The sequence below is a fragment of the Rhineura floridana genome, chromosome 15, assembly GCF_030035675.1.
Source record: "Rhineura floridana isolate rRhiFlo1 chromosome 15, rRhiFlo1.hap2, whole genome shotgun sequence".
Classification (NCBI taxonomy): domain Eukaryota; kingdom Metazoa; phylum Chordata; class Lepidosauria; order Squamata; family Rhineuridae; genus Rhineura; species Rhineura floridana.
In genome coordinates, this window is record NC_084494.1 from 14,572,987 (window position 1) to 14,588,687 (window position 15,701).

Below are 15,701 nucleotides of genomic sequence, written 5' to 3' on the forward strand. Positions count from 1 at the left end.
CAAGACAAGTATTTCCTCACAATGGGTGTGGGGGAAGGAGTGATGTGGGCATTCTGATAAAAACTACAGAATAATATTAACCATTACCATCCTTAACTCTGCTCACCAGAGAACAGCCAATTATTAAAAGTCTTGCACCACTTTCAAGGATGCTTGATGAATTCAAAGAGCAGAGCACTACTTCATTTACTACTGTGGGTGGATTTTAGATTGTTCAAGGAATGGACGTCGTACCAAAACTTACAGTGTAGATTCTCACCCATTTTAATATGCATCATCTGGCTGTTAAATCACCTCCCTGTTATCCGGAATTCCCTGCAACGTTTTCATAAAAGAAACTTGGAGAAGTGTGCCCTTAACTCATGGCCTTGCCAATTAATTGGTGGGGCCAATTTTAATGAGCGAAAATTTTAGTTGATTAATCTGTAAGTTAGATGCTTGCAGCCCTAACTTAAATTGTAATCCAGTTTCTTTGCTGATTTTTAAAAACATCTTACTGATTTTTTTTTTAAATGTCACCACATTTTGGGGATGAGTGGGTTGATATTTGCATAGCCTGACTCCTACAGCAAGATCAAAGGACTTACAATTGTTCAGTACAGTATGTGAGTGCTGTTGTGTGTGTGGCCAAAATAGCACCACCTCTGGACAAGTGAAAGGTATCAATAGATTTTAAGGACCCCTGAAGTTTGTGTAGGAAAAATCATGAGCCGGTGGTGTGGTGGGAGGAAGGACCCAAAATAGCCCAACAAGTGCTCAGTGGGCATGGTCATCCCGGGCGGGGGGGGGGAGATGGAAAAATGTGGAGGGGGAGAAATATAATGGAGCGGCTAGACTCTTGAACAGCATCACTTCACACTGCAACATTTTGTTTTGTTGCAGGTCCTACACACGTTAACACTAAATTGGCATACAGCCTTGCACTCTAAAGTCATGTAGAAGAACCTCAGGGAAACTTACTCAAGTAACATTAAAAAAACTATTAAAACTTTCAGTTCATAAAATAGAAAGTAGTTCATAAAATACATAAAATGGTTGCAATTATAGGAAATTAGCAACATAAAGGGTTTGTGATTTATAGCAGGTTACTGAAGACTTGCTTGAACACAGGCGGCTTTGCATATCTTTCTTAAAACCTGTAGAGCTGTACTTGGCAGTGGATTGGTGCTTGCCCCCATTGAATGAAAAGGAAAAGTATCCTGAGCACGGTCCCACCGCAGGACCAGTGGGCAAGACGCTCCTGTGGGAGAACCTTTGTACACAAAATGGTCTCGTAAAAACACTGGGTTGTATTCAACTAAGCTCTACTCCGAGCAGACCTATTGAAATTAATGGACCTAAGTTAGTTATGCCCATTAATTTCAATGGGTCTGCTCTGAGTGGGACTAGCATGGAATACCACCTTTTGGGTTTTGTCTAAGGAAGCTCAGTGGCAGAGCATCTGCTTTGCATGCAAAAGGTCCCAAGTTCAATCCTTGACATCTCCAGGCAGGGCTAGAAGAAATGCAGGAGAGCTGCTGCCAGTTAGTGTAGACAATACTGAACTAAATGGCCCAGTGGTCTGACTCAGTATAAAGCAGCTTCCTGTGTTTCCTCTGTGTGTGTGTATTTTATGGGGCCAAATAAATATATAATACATTTGAATTTTATTGTGTTGCATCCATTGTTCAACCTTTTTAGTCTGTTTCCCATTCCTCATACCATCATGGAGTCTGGGAATTCACTTTTACTTAACCTCTGAGATTTTCAGAAGAGTTTCGAGGCCTGGGATGGAACATAAGAGCCTGCTAGATCAGGCCAGTTGCCCATCTAGTCAAACATCCTGTTCTCACAGTGGCCAACCAGATGCCCGTGAGAAACCTGCAACAACGACCTGAGTGCAAGACCACTTTCCCATCCTGTAGTTTCCAGCAACTGGTATTCAGAAGCATACCGCCTCCGACTGTAGAGGTGGAGCATAGCCATAAAGGTTGTTCAGATGTTGTTGGACTCCAAATGCCAACAGCCCCAGCCAGTGTGGCCAGTGGTCAGGAAGTTGTAGTCCAGCATCATCTGGGAAGCTCCCTGTCCCTGTTCTAGGCCATGTGAAAATACTCCTAAAATATACTTGTCTGTTCATTACCGGAACCTGCAGTTACAATTAGGTGCTGTAAGTTATGTATATTCTCCAGACTGGCATGAGGACAAATGCTCATGGTCATGCAAAACCAAATGCCCAGGGTTCTAAACCAGAGGACATCAGTAAAAAAGGTGTCCCCGCACTTATAGTGTGAGTCATTTCTGACTCTTAGGGTGACGTCTTGCGATGTTTACAAGGCAGACCATATATATGGGGTGGGATTGCCAGTTCCTTCCCCGGCCTTTCTTTACCCTCCAGCATATGCCAGGTACTCATTTTACCAACCACGGATGGATGGAAGGCTGAGTGGACCTCGACCCCTTTTACCGGAGATTCGACTTCCTCCTTCCATTGGAATCGAACTCCGGCCGTGAGCAGAGCTTCAGCTGCATTACTGCCGCTTACCACTCTGCGCCACGGAGTACTTCGCATCTAACAGAAAGAGTAGGTCAGTGATGCAGCAGAAGTAGAATATTCTAGACAACTGGGGGCTGCAACAATACGTACTTGTGCAATATCTTCCTCCAAGACATGCCATTCTCTTCCTCCCCCCTCCATGCCTGATAATACCTCTCTGTTGTGCAGAGGTGGTGCTTTTTTGATAAACGAGTGACAGCACTCATGCCTGAACATCAAAAACAAAGGGAATGATGTCCCATACATCAGTGAATGTGTGTGTCTATATGTACGGTAGGTTGCTAGACATGCAAATAGGCCTGGGAAGAGAATGGGGATTGGTTGTTTATTGCTATCGTTATTACAAAGGTGTTCCCTACGGTTTTTGGTTGTGAGCTGTCTGTGGGATTCAAGTTACATGGAAAGGCAGAATTAAAATATGTATTAAAATATTTATAGCAGAGGGAAATGGTAATATCCCCCTATGCGCAATTCCTAGGGAGAAGGGGCATTTGGAACACTTTTCCACAGGTGAAAGATTTAGTTTCCTCCAAACAGAATATTATGTCCCCTCCTTCTGAGAGTTCTGATCGGACCTCTCTGCCCCATCAGCAAAACTACCCCTGACCTTCATCCCAGACCCATCTGCATGGCTGGCAACCAACATACTTCATACTGAGGAAAGAGGCAGAGCCTACCATGTTTAACAGGCCATGAAGTAGAAAACCAAGAATGGTACGGGCATATCACAGTGAGCAGTGACCAAGAAATCTGCTGCACCCAGACTTGTTCTCTGTTGGTTCAGAGGCAGGGCTGTGGAGTCGGAGTCGTGGAGTCGGAGTCGGGAGCAATTTTGGGTGGAGTCGGTGTCAGAGTTGGAGTCGGTAGAAATGTACCGACTCTGACTTCCAAATAAATTTTGATTGACAAGAAGGAATTTTGGGTGGAGTCGGAATCGGACAGTAGAAAAATAGAGGAGTTGGAGTCAGAGTCGGACAGTGGAAAAATAGAGGAGTTGGAGTCGGAGTGGAAGGTTTGGCGTACCGACTCCACAGCCATGGGTAGATGGCAGGAAGGCAGATTATGGCTAAATATTAGGAGAGACTTTGTAACAGTATGAGCTATTCAGCACTGGAACGGACTGTCTCAGGAGGTGGTAGGTTCCCCTTCATGGAGACATTTTTAAGGAGAAGCTGGACTTCTATCTGCTAGGGGTCTTCGATTGCATCTTATGCTGCAGATCCTGCATCGAGAAGGTGATTGGACTAGATGGCCTTCAAGGTCGCTTCCAGCTCCATATTTCTTTATCTGCCATTTGGTGGCAATTCAGAGAGTTGAGAAGAGCAGGGGTTTTTTTGTTCCTAGGCCTGAGCCAAAACAGGGTTGTGAGATTAGCTGTGAAACATGCCTTTTTATTTGAGTGAAAATTCAGAGGAGGGGGGTGAAATGGGGTGAAAATGTTATCCCATTAGAGTCAGGCAGGAAGCATTGCCATTTGATTCAATTTCGTAATGTCGTCACGTAACCAAATCTGATCAGCTACATGATGCTGCAACATTTTACTGCTGCCTACGCCTGGGATGGGGAACCTGTGGGCCTCCAGATACTGTTGGACTACAGCTGCTATCATCCCTGGCCATCGGCCATGCTGGCTAGGGCTGACAGGAGTTGAAGCTCAGCAACATCTGGAAGGCCAAAGGTTCTCCTTCCTTGGTTTATATCAGACCACCCTTGGCTTTTTTCAGCCAGAGGGCCACGTTCCCTTTTGAATAACCTTCTGGGGACCACATGACAGTGGTGGGTGGGGCCAGAGGTAAAAGAGGGCAGAGCAACTAATGTAGATTTTACCTTTGTACAGTGTACTAGTTTCTGTATACACACACATACCTCTCCATCCAGGCAACCAAGCAGCATTGTCAGAGGACACCTTCCAGCAAGGCAAAAACATGCAAGGAGGGTGTAAAGAATGGCCAATGAGGGGTGTAGTCTGGGAAGAGGGTGTGTGGCTTGAGTACAGTTCTGAGCAGAGCTTGGAAAAGTTACTTTTCTGAACTACAACTCCCATCAGCCCCAGCCAGCATGGCCACTGGATTGGGCTGATGGGAGTTGTAGTTCAAAAAAGTAACTTTCCCAAGCTCTGGTTCTGAGGGCCAGATAGAGATGCCTGGAGGGCCATATTCAGCCCCTTGCTGAGAGGCTCCCCACCCCCAGTCTATACAATTAGCTGCATCACATAGTCAGCAAGAAGGCCCATCTTTTTTTTAAAAAAATGAAAAGCTCCAAAGAAGCTCTTTACAAAGCAATGCAGAAGAGCAGAACTGTGCAAAAAAGACAGTTTTGGGGGCTCTTTCCAAGTAGCAAATTCTGCCTGTTAGTAATACATATATAGTAAATGTGTGCCATTTTGATGATACATTTCCAAGTTGATTTATCTCTGCCAGACCCATGAAACACCTGGAATGTTTTCTCTCTCCCAAAGGCAAAAGCCAGTGGTCGAAAACTCCGGAAAGTAACCCTGAAAGTGTCTCCCAGAGGGATAATTCTCAGTGACAGTCTAACAAATGAACCAATCGAAAACATCTCGATATACAGGTATGTCCCAACTGTAGTTTTTAAAGATGCAAAGTCACTTTTAAAGGTACACTAGTAAGAGCTGTTAGGCTGGTGGGTACAAGGAACATGGCCGTCTCAGTGGTGACCCCACACCTCTGGAACTCCCTTCTCAGGGGAATACATATGGCTTCGTTGTTATGTGGGAATGCAGCCATAGAGTCCTCTAGTATATTACTATAGTGTTATATACTTACTCATGTATATATTTGGGTTAGTCACACTTCAGCAAATGCATGAAATTGTGTGTGTGTAAAGATGGGTGCAGAGGGAGAGAAGTGAACATTGGGTTCAAATGTCACGAAAAGCAAAAAGTACAATCTGTGATATTTCAATTGCAGCTTAAACATATGCAGAATAAACATTGCAGCCATTCCCAACAGCACTGTTTGATGATAACACAGTCATCATAGCTTTGCTACGCTAATTAACGCCTACAGCGGGACAGGAAACCATCACTGTGATCATCCCCAAATGAAGAGAATCAAATGTCTTGATGAAGTTCTCATTCTGCAGTTTTATGCTGTGTAAGTTCCCTTTGTTGAAGAATTGCAGCCCGCGGTCGCTGGTGGCTAGTGGGACAGGTAGGGCCGCAAGCAGAGAGCCCGACAGCAGGTGGACCCAGAGCCAATCACAGGCAGATTCTAGTTTTGCCCCCATCCTCCTCCCTGCTGAGTTCTGTAATGGCAAAGAGGTGGAGCCTGAGGAGGCTTAAGCTGGCGCCTGGCTGTAGGTAATGAAGCAGGTTGGACCTGGCTGAAAGCAGGCATGAGGTTAGTGGGCCAGTGTCCCATTCAGCCTAACTCACCAGCTTCCACTGATTGCAACTATTAGATCAACAGGAAGGGGAGTGGAGGCTGAAGGAAAAGGAGGGAGATTTGTCTGCCAGCGCCAGAACCAAGTGGTGAGTTGTAAATGGGCATTTATACCCAGTTGGGGCCGGGCTGTTCTTCATTTGCTGGCTTTCTGTGGTGCAAATCCCTACTGGTGTTGCAGATGGCAGAGGCCAGGCTGCTGATCTGCAGCCTCAGGGCATGGTCACCGTCAGCTATGGAGGAGGACTATCCGGGCTGAACCCTTAAGTAAACACAAAAACAGTGTGGTGTAGTGGTTGGACTGGGACATGGTTGGCCAGGGTTCAAATCCCTGCTCAGCCCTGAAGCTCACTAGCTGACCTTGGGCCAGTCACTGCCTCTCAGCCTAACCTACGTCACAGGGTTGTTGTGAGGATAAAATCAGGGGAGAACCATGTTTGTACATGACCTTGAGCTCTGTGGAGGAAAGGTGGCATATAATAAACGAAAGAATGGATGAGGAGTTCTTTGGACTTGCACGCACCAAACTTTATCGTCAAAATTGGTGTCTGTCCTCTTAAGTCTTGCACTGTTGTATTTTTCGTCTGTTCTATCTGTTTGAAAACATAAAAATAAAGGTTTTTTTTAAGGGTGGAGGAAGCAAACTCCCCACAGCTGCTACTTCTCTGGCTGACTGATGGGGCCTGGCTGATCTTCTTCTTGCTGTGGTGGAATTGCAAGGCAGGGAGTGCAACCCTTTTGTCCTTCACCCTCACTTCTGTAGTCTGAGGGCCACTGTTTTTCCCCCTCCCCTCTCATTTGTTAGGCGCACAGGAGTAGCCAACATGGTGCCTTCAGGTGTTTTTGGACTCCAATTCCCATCAGCCCCAGCCGGCATAGCCAGATGGGAGTTCTACATCTAGCAACATCTGGAGGACACCCATGTAGGCTGCTTTTGAATCTACACAAATAGCTGGTCATACATTCAATGTAGTGGCCATCTTGAGCACAATATCATATAAGCAATAAGGCAGGATATAAATTATCTTAAGTAAAATAAATGCATTTACCTGGATTGTACCACTTGAGATGGGGGGAATTACATGCATGTGCGTAAGCGCACATTCACACGCATTAAAGTTTTTTTAAAAAACTCCTTCATGCAGTGCCTTCACCAATCTGGTGCCCTCCAGCATGGCCTGCTGTGGGGGGTATCCAAGCTCCCACCATCACTGAATTCACCATCACCGCCAGCTTTGCCTGCCGCTGAATTTTGCTGTCTGGGTGAAACACAATTGCAATGAGCAAAGCAAATGCAGGGAGTCATCTCCATGACCTTTCCTCACCATGTTAAGCACACTTTCTCCCTGCAGTCCCCCTGTCAGGTGGGCTGGAGGCAGTGTGATTGTGGTGGGAAGGAAGACATGAGTCCCAGAGTTCTGGGCATAACAGCCAAGAGAGCAATTCTTAACGGTACCATTTCTTAACGTCAGTGAGTTCTCATCACAGCCAGCTTCAGTGGAAACAGCTGAGGGAGAGTCATTAATTCTGCCTGCAATGGAAGAAGAGCTGTTGGTAAATGCTGCTATAAGATCAACTCCATTTGACTCTTCTGCTCCCTGAACTGTTTTTATTCCAACTGGTTATAAGAACTATAAGAATTGGTGCCTGAGTTTGTGTTCCTCTGCCCTCCTCCTCTTCCCTTTTTCCTTTTGTGATGTGTCTTTTAGATAGTCCCTGCACACAGCCTTAATATTTTGTTTTATTGCTGTTATGTAAGCTGCTTTGGGAGTCTTTTCAGCTGAAGAGCGAGGTAAAAATGCTTCTGCTAAATAAATAACACCCATCTGTACAACAGGTGGCAGCTGAATGTGGGGGAAGGACCTCTCAGCAGATTTTAGCAGGCAGGCAGGATTCTGTGGGAGCACACAGGCCTTTAATTGCCTGTATTATTAGATGGAAGTTCTGCTTATGAATTTCCCAAAGCCAGTCGGGGGGGGGGAACTGCCAGGACCAAGCCGAGTAGTCTCTCTGTCTCACAGTTCTCATTGGGCATGAGTTTACTGAGTGGTCTTGGGTAAATTGCTATCTGATCCTCAATTTTTCTTCACAGCTGTAAAATGGGAACAATAGTCCTGGTCTACCTTGCACTGTTGCTCTTTATGAGTATGACTGAGATAAGGACTGGTTTTTTAAAAAATACTTTGCAGATTTGAAATATTGCTCAACCTCCACAACTTTTATTTTATTTCTTACATTTATATACCACTTTTTCCTCCAAGGTGTTGTACGTGGTTCTCCCCTCCCCATTTTATCCTCACAACAACCCAATGAAGTTGGTTAGGCTGAGAGACAGGGACTGGCCCAAGGTCACCCAGTGAGCTTCATGGCTAAGTGGGGATTTGAACCCTCGTCTCCCAGATCTAACACTCTTAACTGTTAACTCCGCTGGCTTTTGACTCAGGATCAGGCAAGAATCCTTGGTCATTAGTTGAAAGACGTTCTGGGTGGCATCTAAGGCATTTTTCTTCATGGCCTCTTGCAAATGCTGTTAGAAAGCTCATTAATTTCAGAGGCTGCTGGGAGTGGTATTTTACCCTTAAAGATTAATAAAGATTGTACATGCCACTTAGCAGAGGTGGGCCCCTCTGGAACCTTTCTTTTTTAAATTATTTTTTCTTGCTGAATGGATTTCAGAGTCTCTACCACTGTTACAAAAACTAACATTTAACAGCTTAAATAATAAATTATAGGGAAAGGGGGAAAACATAACTGCCTTTTTATAAAAACAAAGCAATGTGAAGCTCCATATAAGACAAATGTAGGCCACATTGGAGCATAACAAGAAACTTAATGTGATGTAAATTAATTTTGAATGTGGCTTTTTAAAGCCTAGAAACTCCACGGGGAGATTGGGAATTCTTTTCCCAAGATAAATGGGCCTCTTGTGTGTGAAAAATAAAGTATGCTTGGGACAGATGTGTGCTATGGGACAACCTTTTGAGGATATCATAATTTCACGACCAACTCTACTAGTATTTTGAGAATTTATTTTTCACTCTTGCACCATCAATATGCATGGCACTTTACAGAATACAAGAAAACATAGGACGCTCCTTTTTACACATAATGCCAAGCCATGTTTTGTTAACAAACCACAAGTTGGCCCACAGACAATCAAACTATGGCTTGTTTCTCCAAAGTTTGTTTTGTTTTCTGTCTTCTCTTGCCTCTTGCCTGTGTGATTCGGTGAGCGTCTGCTGTAAGGTGGTCAAACAAGCCATGGTTAAGGAAGGGTGCTAGTTTTGCATGTAGCACCAAGCACAAACCAAGTGTCATAAGCCAACAACAAGCCATGTTTTTCGATTGTGGTTTGTTGACAGTAAACAAAGCATAGTTAAGCTGGTGGTGTGAACCTGAATCATATCATTGGTATTGGTCTTTTTATTATTTTATTCATTTATATCCAAAGCTGTTTTGTTTTGGTGTATTTTAGGGTCTGTTTTTATGATGTTTTGATGTGTTTTTAGCGCTTCTGTTTGCCGCCCTGGGCTCCTGCTGGGAGGAAGGGCGGGATATAAATCAAATAATAAATAAATAAATAAAATTTTCACCCAGTCCATAGTAGTGTCATCCTGCCGAGAGGGATGTTCCTCAATCCTATGGCTTGAGTACTTCCCCGCCTGCCACCGCAATGGTGCTTTAATGGTGCTGGCATCTGTGCTCTCAGAGTTTAAGGAATGTCCTCACAGACACCATTTCTCAACACTTTTCTTCAGTTTCTCTTTATCATTTGTAGCCAAAGACCCCAGAGAGTTGGGGACAGTGCTGAGCTTTGGAGGAAGCTTCAGAATGCATCTGCAATCCCAAGATGCACAGGAGCAAACTAGTTTCTTCCTCAAGTGGACAGCTCCCTTCTAAGTTGTCCTTAAAGTAAGTGCACTGTGATGCAGGGCCGCTAAACATACAAATAAATAAACAGGAGACTATAAATCCCCAGGACAAGATGTAGCCTTCATTCATTCTCTCCTCCTGAGAAAGGTTATCAGATTGTCATAAGGCTTGGTCTGGGGGAAAAAGATAATTCAAGTTGTGCTGACTCTGTTCAGTTGCACTGTTGCCAACCCCATGAAATGAGTGATTTACTGTTTGAAGTCATGTTGTGAAGTTACAGTAGGGATAGGGGGAACTCCAGGCCCTCAGGACTTTCCCTAGCTCACACACCTCCTGAACCACATCGTTCTTGAATGCTTTGGCCTCACTAGAATGAGTCCTAGAGAGCCAGTATGGCGTAGTGGCTAAGGTGTTGGACTACGACCTGGGAGACCAGGGTTCAAATCCCCACACAGCCATGAAACTCACTGGGTGACTTTGGGCCAGTCACTGCCTCTCAGCCTCAAGGGGAGGCAATGGTAAACCCCCTCTGAATACCGCTTACCATGAAAACCCTATTCATAGGGTCGCCATAAGTTGGAATCGACTTGAAGGCAGTACATTTCCATTTTCCATAATATTGAGTAATCTACAGATGGTGTCTATTCTCCATGAATTTAGTTAAAGGAAACCATTTATATATTTTTTAATCTCTTTTTTAAATCTCTGAGAGCCAGTGTGGTGTAGTGGTTAGAGTGTTGGACTGTGACCTGGGAGACCAGGGTTCAAATCCCCACACAGCCATGAAACTCACTGGGTGACTTTGGGCCAGTCACTGCCTCTCAGCCTCAAGGGGAGGCAATGGTAAACCCCCTCTGAATACCGCTTACCATGAAAACCCTATTCATAGGGTCGCCATAAGTTGGAATCGACTTGAAGGCAGTACATTTCCATTTTCCATAATATTGAGTAATCTACAGATGGTGTCTATTCTCCATGAATTTAGTTAAAGGAAACCATTTATATATTTTTTAATCTCTTTTTTAAATCTCTGAGAGCCAGTGTGGTGTAGTGGTTAGAGTGTTGGACTGTGACCTGGGAGACCAGGGTTCGAATCCTCACATAGCTATGATGCTCACTGGGTGACCTTGGGCCAGTCACTGCCTCTCAGCCTCAGAGGAACGCAATGGTCAACCCCCTCTGAATACCACTTACCATGAAAGCCCTATTCATAGGGTTGCCATAAGTCAGGATCGACTTGAAGGCAGTCCACTCAGAATGAGTCCTTGCATTCTGATAATGCTTCTTGTTTGCCCTGGATGGAAGACAGAGAGGGGTGTATGAGTGTGCGTAGAAACTAGTCTACAGCACAAAGTTACAAAACACATTCATTGCTCTGCCCGCTTCTGCCTCTGACCCGTCCACCTCTGGCATGTGGCCCCTAGAAGGAATGCGGCCCTTCAGCTGAAAAAGAACAAGCACAGTCTGCCTTATACTAAGACCACTGTTCCATCTAGTGCTGTGCTGCCTACACCAGACTTTGCAAATCAGGTGCCTCCAGATGTTTTGGGCTACAACACCCAACAGCCCCAACTAGCACAACTGCTGGCTGGGTCTGGTGGGAGTCAAAAGTCCAAAACATAAGGAGGGCACCAGGTTGGTGAAGGCTGAGCTACACCAACCGGCAGTGAATTTCAGACGGGCCTTTCCTGGCCCTACTTGGAGGTACCAAGAATTGAACCTGGGGCCTTCTCTACCATTGAGCTATGGCCCTTCACCAACTTAGAAGGGAACACTTCACCTGAGGAAGAGACTGTTTAGCTTTCTGTCATCTTGGGACTGCAAGTGTGCTTTGAAGCTTCACCCCAAGCTCAGCCTTGTCCCCAACTACTTGCAGTCCTTGGCTACAAACGATAAGAGAAATGGATGAAAAGGTGTTGAGAAGTCTGATGAAGATCTGGTAACCTTCCTCAGGAGGTGAGAACAAAGCCTATATCTTGCCCCGGGGATTTATAGTCTGTCATTATTACTATTTTAATGCAAAGTGGTCCATTTTTAGGCTTTTATAGGCTGTGGGCATTGAGGAGAGGCAGTGTGTGCTAAGGAACAGTTAGCTCTTCCAAGCACCTGGAATGCACATTACACACACACCCCATCATCCTGTCCTGATGCCCCTGCTGGTGCAGAGCCTGCTGTAACAGAATAATGGGGTGGTACATTGCAAAAGACCAAGAGTTGTCAGGATTGCCTGAGCTGAAAGCAATCACTTTCTCTCTCTCTCTCTTAAAAAAAAAAATTGGCAAAAATACTCCTTAGAAAGCAGAAGATGCTTTGGGAAGATGGATGGGTATTTGTTTTTCTGCATTTCCCTGGTGTTATAAGATCTCAGCCCGGAAAATTGCGTTCTCTTTGTTCTGATCTGATAAGCAAACTTTATGAATCTGTATGCAGTATGTGTCTGAAACTTTCATTCATTACTCTTATTTGTAAGGCAAAGCTTCACCATGTAAGTGCCATGCCGCATTGTGCAAAGCACAGAACTTTATATCAGGTGCAGAATTCAGCATCCTGTCAGCTGTTGGTTTTCTAAGTTTCTAGGCCTCATGGTGCAAAGATTAGCTTGGAAGTAAGTGGCCAGTGACTGATCATCTAAAATATCATGGTGGGGAGGCTGAGATGTATTTCCAGTATGGGAGGGAGGCTTTAGTACAACTCCTGTTTCATTGGTACAGAATTATATTCTCTCCTTTCCACCCACCGAACTGGCTCCCACATTTTGCAAATAATGCTGCATTTATATATAAATTATAGGAAATGAAATTATGAAATTATAGGGAATGAAATGGACTGCCTTCAAGTCGATTCCGACTTATGGGCGACCCTATGAATAGGGTTTTCCTGGTAAGTGGTATTCAGAGGGGGTTTACCATTGCCTTCCTCTGAGAGGCAGTGACTGGCCCAAAGTCACCCAGTGAGCTTCATGGCTGTGTGGGGATTCGAACCCTGGTTTCCCAGGTCGTAGTCCAATGCCTTAACCGTTACACCACACTGTACAAAGTGTTTGTATTCTGTACCAGACTATCTTCAGAATTGCTTCTTCCCTTTATGTACCCACATCAACACTCGGACTAACATCTGAGGGCCTGCTTCGTGGGGCTACCTTGCCATCTGCATTTGCTGGATGGGACCTTTTCAGTTGTGCATCCCAGCATTGGAATGCCTTCACGGAAGGGGAGGCATCTGAACCTGGCTTTGTCGCTGCTTGAATTCCAGCAGGCTATGAAAACTCTGGTTATTTCAGAGGGTCTTTTGTGCAAAGCGCTGGCTGATTGATTTACTGCTGCCCACACTACAACGCCCTGCTACTGAGGGTGTGGTTTGGCTGATTTTGCTGTTTAACTGCTTTTGTGGAGTTTTTTGCCCTATAGTTGCATTTTTATGATGCTGTGTATTTTACACTGTGTGAAACATAATTGCTCACTCTCTTGTGGGGACTTTTTAACAAAGGGTGAGGGAGAAATGGTTTAAATAAAATCGTTATTTAGCTGTTTTACCTCACTATTCTTATCAATCAACCAAAGTATAAAAACACAAATCAGATATGAAAATCAATGCCGTTAGAAAACAATGCAAAACCATACAGAGAAATGTTAGGCTGGATCATGAGTCCATAATGCAGATTTATTAACATTAGGCAAGCTCTCTTGTTGTGCTTTTAAAAAGATGACTGCTAAAAACTTTTTTTTATTTCAGCAAGTCTTTTCCAGAGAGACGAATAAGCTATGCATGTCTAATTTGATTTTGGGTAGTATTCAGTGCTAGTTCTACCCAGAGTGCACTCACTGAAGTTAATAAACATGACTAACCTAGATTAATTAATTTCAGTGGGGCTACTCTGAGTAGGGTTTAGAACCATTTACAAAAGGTTGTATTCCACTATCTATACTGCATAAGGTTTCTTTGATTAAGCATTTTGTACATTCTTATACACAAATAAAAATAATTGCTATCCCATATCTGCCCTATGGCAGGTCAGAAACCTTTCCGTGAAACCTTTCTTTATAGGTTGGAATGTGAAATGTGGAAAGAAGTGGCAAGTTCAGCTTCATAAATAAGCCCACCAAAGTTTCTAGCCTACTGAGTCCCTGGGAGAGGAGGGTGGAGACTTCCACCCCTCTAGCAGCCTCCTTTTTCATTTCTATGGGGAAAAGTTTGTCTACCTTTTCCATAATAGTAGAAGTTGGGGGAAATCCAATGAAGCTGAATATTGGAAGATTCAGGACAGACAAAATGAAGGACTTCCTCACCTTGTGCATAGTTAGACTGTAGAATTTGCTCCCACAAGTGGTAGTGACAGCCACCCGCTTAGATGACAACAACAATAATAATTCCATTGATATCTCGCCCTTCCTCACAAAGGAGCCCAGAGCAGCAGTCACTGATTAAAAACAGACAATGATTAAAACATTTTTTAAAATTCTAAAAACAATTAAAAACATTATCTGAACCAGTGATCTCAGAGTTGCCAGGAACAGTATTTTTCAGCCATCAAATGCTTGGGTAAGCAGGAATGTTTTTAAATGTCTCCTGAAAGTCAGTAATGAGAGAGACAGATGCACCTCATTTTGTGCGTGTGTGTGGGAGAATTCCACAAATGGGGACTGTTGTGGGTCAATGCCAACTGGGCAGCTCTCAGTGGTGACACCACCATCAAGGCCTCATCTGCCGATTGTAGGGTCCAAGAGGGTTGATACTGGGGAAGGCACTTTCTTAAGTACTTGGGTCCTAAGCCATTTAAAAAAGGGAATTAGATGAATTCATGGAAGATAAGCTACAAGCCACAATGGCTATGTTCTGCCTCCACTGTCGGACAACTTGCAGTATCAGGAAAAAAGGAAGGTTAAGTGTAGAGCATGTGCAGTCTGGTGTTTTAAGTCTTTCTGCCCCTCTTTTCTAAAAATAATAATAAATGTGGCTCTGTTTTGTCAATGTTTACAGGATATCCTACTGCACAGCGGACAAAGTGCATGACAAGGTGTTTGCCTATATTGCACAGAGTCAGTACAGCGAGAACCTGGAGTGCCACGCTTTCCTTTGCACCAAACGGAAAATGGTCAGTATTATGCAAAGGGGGCTGCCTTTAATGAGACATCTGTCATGTTCCGGTCCAATGCCAGATCCCACGGAGAAAGTGGCAAGGCTGAAGGGGAGGCAAGGCTGGTGAAAGGTTGCTGGACCATGGATAGCTCCAACTGAGCGACTTGCTCCAACAAAGGTTGGGGAGCAGACTGATGCCTTTTAAGCCTTAGTCTCCAGCCTACCTCTTCCAGGATCCCTTATAGGAAGCTCAGAGCCTTAAAGGGCTGACCCTTTGGCCTGAAGACAGGCACTCCTCCTCCATCCCATAGCTGCCTCCTGGTGCTCTTCCAGCGCTGCTGGACTGGTGATGTCTGGTGGGAGGCATCTGGCCTCTCAGGGGAAGGTACCTATGAGGGTCCAGGATCATAGAACCACAGAATCATAGAATAGTAGAGTTGGAAGGGGCCTATAAGGCCATCAAGTCCAATCCCCTGCTCAGTGAAGGAATCCAAATCAAAGCATTCCCGACAGATGGCAGTCCAGCTGCCTCTTGAATGCCTCCAGTGTCGGAGAGCCCACTACCTCTCTAGGTAATTGGTTCCATTGTCGTATCGCTCTAACAGTTAGGATGTTTTTCCTGATATCCAGTCGAAATCTGGCTTCCTGCAGCTAGAGCCCATTATTCCATGTCCTGCACTCTGGGACGATCGAGAAGAGATCCCGGTCCTCCTCTATGTGACAACCTTTCATGTACTTGAAGAAGGCTATATCTCCCCTTAGTCTTCTCTTTTCTAGGCTAAACATGCCCAGTTCTTTCAGTCTCTCCTCAT

The 15,701-nt window shown here is 44.6% G+C and overlaps 1 protein-coding gene across 4 annotated transcripts in view; it reads left to right on the top strand.

Moving 5' to 3' along the window:
* The window catches only part of LDLRAP1 (low density lipoprotein receptor adaptor protein 1), a 182,976-nt gene that overhangs the window by 124,834 nt on the left and 42,441 nt on the right, over positions 1-15,701 (top strand). For all 4 annotated transcript variants that reach the window (XM_061596584.1, XM_061596583.1, XM_061596586.1 and 1 more), the window contains 2 exons: positions 4,995-5,107; positions 14,791-14,905. In XM_061596584.1, the coding sequence (XP_061452568.1) occupies positions 4,995-5,107; positions 14,791-14,905 (228 nt within the window). The remainder of the gene's footprint in view (positions 1-4,994; positions 5,108-14,790; positions 14,906-15,701) is intronic.